At 39.1% G+C, this 9122-nt stretch overlaps 2 protein-coding genes across 2 annotated transcripts; both read left to right on the top strand.

Annotated features, from left to right (window-relative positions):
* Nucleotides 1–460: 460 nt before the first annotated feature.
* eloa (elongin A) lies at nucleotides 461–4522 on the top strand (the record flags this gene model as incomplete). Its single annotated transcript, XM_014024472.1, is given in 5 exon segments — nucleotides 461–558; nucleotides 658–838; nucleotides 986–1100; nucleotides 2447–2619; nucleotides 2703–4522. Coding segments are annotated over 5 exon segments (629 nt in total), but the record flags the coding sequence as incomplete, so codon positions are not given.
* Nucleotides 4523–5531: 1009 nt separating this feature from the next.
* pithd1 (PITH (C-terminal proteasome-interacting domain of thioredoxin-like) domain containing 1) lies at nucleotides 5532–8372 on the top strand. The gene is made up of 6 exons (XM_014024471.1): nucleotides 5532–5858; nucleotides 6704–6747; nucleotides 7034–7111; nucleotides 7246–7350; nucleotides 7793–7901; nucleotides 7989–8372. The coding sequence occupies exons 1-6, from the start codon at nucleotides 5661–5663 to the stop codon at nucleotides 8088–8090; spliced, it is 636 nt and encodes a 211-aa protein (XP_013879925.1). The 5' UTR covers nucleotides 5532–5660; the 3' UTR covers nucleotides 8091–8372.
* The last annotated feature ends 750 nt before the right edge of the window (nucleotides 8373–9122 follow it).

The following is a 9122-nucleotide window of genomic DNA, read 5'->3' as shown; positions in this document are numbered from 1 at the left end:
GAGATAAAACAGACGTTTTACATGGTGAAATGTGACTGATGACAACTTAGAGTTTAATCCCACACCAGTTTGACCAGGAATAACGTGGAGTGATGAGTCTGACTTTTTTTCCCATTAGACTCCACCAGAAGAAATCCCATCATACTGCTGCTTAAATGTTCACTACGTCAGAACTTATTCAGTAAATGTGTTTCATCTCTGCTTCTGTGCATTAACTCTTACAGGATGGAGGAAACTGGTCTTGGTGGAGGTTTGCACTCTCCCAGTGCTTCTAGGTTTTAGATACATTTGAAGTTAATTTATTGTTTTGCAAAAAAATCATAAAATGGTGCAAAATAACTTTAAAGCAGAAGCTCAAGATCAATTTCACTTGAAGAAAATCATTATAAAACAAGTGGAAACATTTCGACACGTACAACCAGAAAGTTCTGCTCAGACCTGACCTTTTGGTCTCTTCCAGCCATCGCCGAAGTGGGCGGAGTCCCGTTCGACATCCTGGAGCCGGTTCTGGAGCGATGCACTCCGGAGCAGCTGTACCGCATCGAGCAGAGCAACCAGGTCAGAAAAGACCAGTTCTGAACCTTAATCTGGGTTCAACTAACCAGCTGAAGTTTAGCTGCTTTCAGCTGCAGTTTCACGTTGTTTCGGCTCCTGCAGTGCTTCACGGAGGACTCAGACGAGCTGTGGATGCGTCACTGTCAGCGCGACTTCAAGCGGGAGACTCCTCAGGAGTTCGAGTCGTGGCGGGAGCTGTACCTGCGGCTGCACGACGAGCGCGACGAGCGCCTCCGCCTCCTCACCCAGAACATCACCTCGGCCCAGGCCAACAAACCCAAAGGTACGGAGGCGGGGGCTAGAGGGGTCTGTGCTCCTCTGAGGGGGGGTCAGAGGGGTTAACTAAAATGTGTTTTCAGTTTCAGTTTTTGTTATTTCGTTAGTTTGAGGTAACTCTAATAACCCTGGTCTGAATGTGGCGTCCCCTCAGGCCGGCGGGCRAAGATGGCCTTCGTGAACTCCGTGGCCAAGCCGCCGCGGGACGTTCGGCGGCGTCAGGAGAAGTTCGGCACTTCCAGCGCCTCGACTGCAGCTGCTCCCTTCAAGTGAGTTGACAGGACCACGGCGTGGTGTTCCTCTCTCAGCTCCAAACATTTAACCAGAACAGCTCCTGGAGGAGGTTCACCACCAGTCGTCCYGTTTAAATAAAGATTTGACTTTACTSTTTGTAGGAGGTCACTGTGMTCTACTACCRTCACAAATTTCAWTACRGCTGAGTCATGGTTCATTTTGCTTTTTTAGTTATGGCAGCCATCTTGGATTTTTGATTTGGCTTCAGTAGGTGCTGGAGATCCTTCGTAGCTACCACCACACCAAATGTTAGCTAAAAATGTTTCAAAATGGCCGAGTTATTGCAGTTTTAAATTAGCTTTGGTGGCCATCTTGAATTATTTTTTAACATTCAGGATGTGTCAGTCTTTTCTACTCTTATACCAGTTTTCAGTCTTAAAATGTTTGAATTAGAGCCGTTTTAATTAATTTTACCTGTTAGCTTAAACAGAATGTGTTGCGTTAGCTCTCAGTTACCATGTCACCAAATTTCAGCTTTCACTCATGTGACATGGCAAGCTTTAATGAATAAAATAAGATTGTGGGAGTGGTGGTAGCTGAGAGTCATCCCTGCTCTATAATGTRATGAAGTCAGTCTAACACAGGGGTGTCCAAACATCTTGGGCCAAAATCATAAAGTCAGAAGAACCTGAGGGTCAAAAATATTTTTTCTTTACCTGCTCAACAATAAACTGAGCATTGAATACTTTAATTAAACAAATAAAGGAGTCAGATTTAKTGCTGGAAATGGATGTGTAAATTAATCTAGATTAATTAATTTGCAGGTTTCTCTTAATGAAAGAAATTTTGCAATTTTCTAGGTTCCAACTGGAGAAAAATAACCTGATTTAGTCAATTCTGATCAATAAAATCAGGATTTAGGTCACTCTTTCATTGAAAATGTTTGCTGTATTCAGACAAATTTAATAAATGAATTAAAAGCAGATTGAATTGCAGCAAAATCAGCTTTTCAGTAGAAGTCACCAGATAGATGTTGAAAAATCTGGTTATTTAAAGACAAATAATAGTTATTGTTGCAAATATTTTTATTATAAGATTTAACTTTGTGATAAATTTGGCCTATAAATAAATAGAAAGTCTCCATCTACATCAAACAGCTGTGCCGGGGGACAAATTTGTAAACAAATAATTCTTGAACTGAAGTCGGGCCACAAATGGCCCCCGGGCCACACTTTGGACATCCCTGGTGTATCAGGTCTGAAAGGTGGAGGTGATTCTTACCAGGAAGTGTTTTCTGTTTCACACGTTTATTTTATTTTAGAAACTAACTGCCCACTTCATTTCAGACTCAGCTGTTTTCTCTTCTTCCTGTTTCTTTCAGAATAAAAGCACCTACCACCGAATCCTCCGGTGAGTCAAGCCGCTCTTCTTCGTCCCTTTTAACTCCTCCTGCAGGTTCGGCCCGCTCCTCGGCGCCAGGCGGCGGCGGAGGAGGAGGAGGAGGAGGAGGAGGGGTGCCGCCGCATGTGGGCCGGGAGAAGCCTCAAGTCAAAAGTGAGTCTGCAGCAACTTTTCTGTGTTTTATTGAAACGTTTTCTAAAATAAAATAAAYGTGTTTCGACTGGTTTGTCGTGCAGAAATCGCTCCCATGATGGCGAAAACCATCAAAGCGTTCAAGAACAGATTCTCCCGCCGGTAGTGTGACTCGGACCGACCCGACTCCACCAGTTTTACTTTGACTTCAGCAGAATTTGAACCGGAGAGCTTCTTCCTCTGCGAGCGTGGATCCCGAGCCGACAGACAGAGCTTCACAGAGCAGAGGCCTACGAAGGGTTAATCCTGGAGACGAGCAGAGAGGCRCACAGGCAGCCTGCTCCCTGTTACTGCCCAGCAGCTCCTTTTAAACCTTTCTTTTTTTCTTTGTTTTTAAAGGAATTTCACCTCACAGGATGGGTTTCACCAACAGCAGCACAAAAACTGGAAACAGACGGGAACATTTTACACTTTTATCCTTTTCTCATGAGAAAACACGGAGTTGATCAAACCTTAACGATCTGATTGATCTCATGATGTCACTCTTTGAGAGCGGCTCATGAGATACTGTGCTAACAGACATTTAGCATAAACAGTATTATCTGTTCGGACATCGTGTTTGTGTGAACTGATCCAGTTTTAGAACCTTTAAACTGACATCAGTCCTCAGAATAAATTGTTATAATTGAAGCTCAGCTCAGTTTAAAGCTGCTTGATTTGTGTTCGAAACACTTGAAAACAAGCAGATGTTATCAGTGTCTTTGCTTGCCGCCTCGGATTATTTTCCCGTTTTTTTTTTTTAGTTTTATAGTTTTTTTTGGCACTTTACTACGTCGGCGTACTTTGTGCTGTTTTAGCTGTTGTTAAATGAAAATGTTCGGCTCATTCAGGAGATGAGTGCTGCAACATTTGGTTTTTATAACTTTTATACTTTTTAAAATTACTGACTTCGTTTGCAACACCTTCCATTTTAAAATACATTAAGATACTTCTGCTAATGCTAATRTTCTGCTAAACGTAGCTAGCCTTTAGCTGTTTTTAACCAACCAGTTTTTACTTTGCTTTAGTTAGGTCTAGCATTTAGCTAGTGTTTGCTACGTTTAAGTTTCTTCAGCAGATTTCATCAGAGTCAGAAGTGGGCGTCGGTTTCTCTGGTTGAAGTGTTTTTGAGCTGGGATCAGATGGAAACCAGGAGTCATCTGAGTGTTTGGACTCTTCTGGGTCTGAAAGCGTCAGCTACAGGAAGTTACATGTTTTCTCTGCACAGGTTTGTTTTATTGTAACAGGACACATAAAAGAAGTTTGAGCCAGGCTAGCAGTTTCCCTTTGTTTCCAGTCTTTGTGCTAAGCTAAGCTAACAAGCTGCTTGTTTTTACAAATTGTCTTTTATAAAATATTCAGAAATCAAATGGACAGTTTCCAAACTGTGAAAATACTCATTTTTATCAGCTTTTATTTCCTTTTTTTTTTGTCTTTAAGACCAAATGACACTAAAATGGGAAACTTCAGTCTATTTATGGCTTCATGGCTGCTGGAAGATTTGAAAGTGTTTTATTTAATCTTGTTTTTTTGTGGTACGTTTCAGTGTGCGAGGCTAAAAACAAACCAGAAACGTGTCTTGCTGTGTTCTTTGAGCGCTCCTGTGGCTTCAGATCAGATGTTTTCCTGCTGCTGAATGAGTCTGTTTCTATCTGCTTCACTGTGACAAACTGTTTGAATGAGGGATGAAGAGTCTGGAGGAAGAAGAAAGTTCATAGGACGTCAGCAGCTTCAGTCCTCCATCGTGATGAAATGTATTTATTTTAAACTATGGGACCTGGTACCCTTCAACATGGGCTCAAGTAGATGAAAAACTGTAATTTTATTAGATTTTAATAAATGTTCTATGGTCATTTTTATTAAAATTGACATTTGCCCCTAAAAACTGTTCGTTTTTATTATTATTTTTATTATTTTTTTCCTATTTTGAATAAAAAACAAACAAAAAATAACAACTTACTTACAGCATGTGCATTTTAGGAACTTTGAGTGCTAAGTTTTATGTATTGAGTAGTATTTTATACCTGTTTCTTTTAATTAAAGTAACTTTAGTTTTAAACAAAGCCTTTTAAAATAAAACATATTTTCTCGCAATGCATCTGGTGTAAATAGCTAAATATGGGATGATTTGTAAACAAATTATAGTCTCTAAAATGTATCATTTTTTGCAACATGTTAAACACCAAAACATTACAAACCGATTAAAAACAGATTTTTTTAGTTTGGCACCTTTGTAAACATAGAAATCAATTCGTGTTTGTAAACAAATTGCGACAGTTTCAACGTTTAGCGGTAGAAGATGCCAGCCAATCAGGAGTCATACTCGAGAGTTTGCTCCTCCTACTTCTGAAGAAGCAAGTAAACAACTTCCGGTAACTCATGGCATCTTCAAAAATAAAATATAACCCTTCGTAGTTGTTTTTAGCGAAGCACATTTTTATTATTCTTTATGAAATGTATAATACCAACAATATAGAATAAAGCTTTGATAAAAATAAGTAAGAAAGAAAAGAAAGATACCAAAATACACCAGAATATCTTTAAAAATAATTCTTGAAGGTCTTTAAAAAAATTACTGATCAAAACAACAGGATAAAAAATAAATAACTACTGTTTGCTACGTAGTCCCAGATCACAAGAAAAATAATCTCATTGAACACTGCAGGGAAAAATCAAGTTTCAATGTCAAATTATATCAAAAAGTCATCTTCTAGTCTGTTGTTTTCAAATGTACTCATCCATTTTAAAACCTAATTATGTTTAAGCAATACATTTTTTCCCCCCTGTAGTCAAGGGAGCCATTTCAGACCTTTGTTGTTTTGGGGTTTATGCTTTGACGTGGGAGGGCAGACTTTTAATGTGAAAATCTCGTAGCGGAAATGCAATCGTTTCTCTTCACTTGATGAATTTAGTTTGTGCCACGCTGCGAAGCGAAACTTGCTGATCACCTCTGTTCAAAACAGTGTTTAATTCCAGCGTGTTTCAGTTCATATTATCTGTTATCAGCGCGTCGTGAGGCCAGGATGTCCGGACACGGACATGGACACGGACACGGACACAGCTGCGGGTCCGAGGGGGAGCACGAGCCCGCGGAGAGGGGCCTGGAGTTCGGACTCTACAGCCGCATCGACCTGGAGAAGCTGCAGTGTTTGAACGAGAGCAGAGACGGAGACGGAAAGCTGGTGTTCAAACCGTGGGACCAGCGGAACCAGCGGGACAAGGTAACCCCCGTGTGCGGCGTCTTTAGGGAGTTTTGATCAGGCGGACACTGGGCGCCTAAAGGGGTCCTACGAACCTAACAATAACAAACAAAGGCATCTAAAAGGAGATTTATTTGCAGAGGTCTAACAAAAACTAAGTAAAAGTAAAATTATACGAACAGAAAATGACTTTGGTAAAAATAAATTTTACTGATGAGAAAACTACTCAAGTAAAAGTCATAAAACTGTTTACAAAAACTGGGAAAATAAAAGTAAAATGGCGACACTCTCTAAGAAATAAACTACTACTAGCGACTAATAATAATAAAATATATAATATAAAGAATTAAGCTTAGTGGAGCCAGTTGACATGACTTTGTTGAGTAAATTCAACACTTACATTTTTTAGAGCAGAAACATCTGCTTTCATGATGAGTTACAATATATTTAATTTTGTAACAAGTAACCAGGTGATGAATTTTAGAGTAAAGAAGTAAAATGACCACTTTTAGCCTTAAAATGTAACAAAATAAAAGAAAAAGTAGCTGTTTAAAAATAATTGGTAAAATTACAAATCCTCAAAATAACTACATAAGTACTGTAATGAAGTAAATGTACTTAGTTACTATAAAACTGCTTATTTATAAAAATTAGACAGACAAAATAGAGTAAACGTAAAAATGTGAACAAATAAAAAAAGCTTATAAGAGACAAATTAACTAAAAACAGACAAAAAGCAATGAAAGAAGTAATTTAGCGTACAGTAAATGAGATGGAAATACCAAAGGTTCAGTTAAAAACTGCTGTTTAGCTTCATTTTGAGCTGAAGAGAAATTTTAACAGTAGTTTCTGTTTTCTTCTCATAGTATGTTGAAAGTGACACAGATGAAGAGCTGCTGTTCAACATCCCGTAAGTCCTGAACTCAGCGTCAGGCTGAACTTTTTGTTTCCAAATAGAAAGGTTTTTTTTTCATCTGATTGAACGTTGTTGGAGGTAAAATCCCACTTTTTATTAAACTGATGTCTTTGATTTATTATAGCTGTGTATACAGAAACCTTTAAWTTTTAATCTGAAGTTTTTCTGGGTGTATTAAAATCTTTGATTCTGAATTTGTTGCACTTGATGGCGTCTCCCCTCTCGTATGTCAGCGTCCTGTGTGTGAGTAAACTGAGCCACCGCGTCTCATTTCTTCCAGTTTCACCGGCAGTGTGAAGCTGAAAGGAATCATCATCTCTGGTGAAAACGACGACTCTCATCCGGCTGAAGTTCGACTGTAGGTTTCTGCCAGTTCCGTATAAAAATTAAATAAATTTGACTTTCATTTTTTGTTGCATTTCTGCCTTTTTATCTTTGATCTTCAGGTGAAACCAGCTTGATCTTCTGTCGTTTCTTGTTCTTCCTCCTCAGATACAAAAACATCCCTCAGATGTCGTTTGAYGACACCGGCAGAGAACCCGAACAAGCCTTCAGACTGAACCGAGACCCTCAGGCTGAGCTGGAGTACCCAACCAAGTGAGAACACACAAATAACACGGGTGGAGATTAAAGGTTACAGATTAACTTTGGATGGGAWGTTTGGTCCTAAGCCCCTCCTTCTTTTTCTTTGTTCCAAACTAATTTTTGCAACAAGTGCGCATCATGTATGATCATGTGTGTACGTCTTATTTATACAGATCTGTTTCAYGGCTTGATTTACAACTTTAAACTCTGGAGTTGTTTTAAAACGTTTTTTGTCTTTCCCCCAAAATTTACTGACTTGAATTTGAGCCAAATCTGAAAAATTCAAAAACAAATTTTCTGATCCTTTCTCTTCAACTTCACTTTGTGCATTTTAATTGTTCTGCTCGCATCATTTTTCTATTAAATAATTTTTTAACCTTGTCTTACTCAGTAGCTTTAAGCTATTGCTTATTCCGTGTTTTGATTTGAAGCGTTCGTCTGTCTTTACGTGCAGGATTGCTCGTTTTTCCAGCGTTCAGCACCTCTCCATCCACATCTCGAAGAACTTCGGAGCAGAGAACACTCGGGTGTACTACATCGGCCTCAGAGGAGARTATTCACAGGTTGGTTTAAAACCACGGGCTGAATTGTGACATTATAAACGTAATAACTGTGTAGCGCTTGTTTACAAGCTCCTCCTCCTTTTTCAGTCTTACAGACATGAAGTGACCATCTGTAACTACGAGGCGGCAGCCAACCCTGCAGATCACAAAGCGGACAGCATCTTCCCGCGGACCAACTTCATTTCCTGAGAGCTGCGGGTGAGGGATGGGGGGGATACAGAGGTCTTCACTGGCTTTCAGAAACATGAGTGTGGTGTTGTGTTCAAGCGACCGGTCTAGCACAGAGAGCGAGCTCTGAGCTCCTGAGGACCACTGAGCTTCAGTTGTTTCCGAGAGCGAGGCTGCTTCTCTGTTTCCATGGCAGCACTGTGTGACGCTCAACGTGGGCAGAGTGTTTGATGGTAAACGCACGTAATGTTTTAAAGCACAAAAGGTTTCTGTTGTTTGAATAAAACACTGAAGACAACTGAACGATGATGTGTCTTTGATTATGAAGATCCTGGTTACTGTGACAACACTCAGTCATTACTCACTGCAGAGTTTAGGATTTAAAACACAAATTAAATAGATTTAACACTGAAACAGACATTTGAAGCCACTTTTTGTGCTTCAGAAAATAAAAGTTAAATATTAAAACTTATTTGCCTTTGAAGCTGTAAGTATCTGCTAAGCTAAAACTGAACTAAATCTAGTTAAAAGCCTTAAAACAGAAGCAAAGTGAAGGACACGGTCTGGTTTTTACCAGGCTAGATAAAAACTAAAAGCATGAGAAACATTTTAAAAAGGTTGTTGTTTTTTAGGAAATCTTTGTATTATGAAGAAAATAAATATTTTAAAAGTTGCAAAAGTCAAACATCTATCTGAATGAGGTGAACGTTTTCTTTTTTCCAACATATGTTTATTAGTTATTAATACAAACAAAACAATGGGAGGCAGAACCAACTACCACACAATAACATGAACATTATAACTCAAAAATAATAATAAAATAATAAACCCATTAAAACAGTAAGGCTATGTGAAAAAAATAGCCGGAATATCCAGACCTGTACAGTATAGAGCAGTATTTCCCAAAGTTGGGGTCGGGACCCAAAGTGGGGTCCTGAAACATCAAGGTGGGGTCCTGAAAAGATTTTCTGAATTAATTACATTTTTGCCTTAGTTGTTACAAAGGAGTGAGGTTAGTGTATTTAAAATGGATAAATGTTTGGGAACCACTGG

The sequence above is a fragment of the Austrofundulus limnaeus genome, unplaced genomic scaffold (genome assembly GCF_001266775.1).
Source record: "Austrofundulus limnaeus strain Quisiro unplaced genomic scaffold, Austrofundulus_limnaeus-1.0 Scaffold424, whole genome shotgun sequence".
In the NCBI taxonomy this organism is placed as follows: Eukaryota; Metazoa; Chordata; class Actinopteri; order Cyprinodontiformes; family Rivulidae; genus Austrofundulus; species Austrofundulus limnaeus.
The sequence above is the reverse complement of the archived record's forward strand: the minus strand, read 5'-3'. Positions and strand labels throughout refer to the sequence as shown.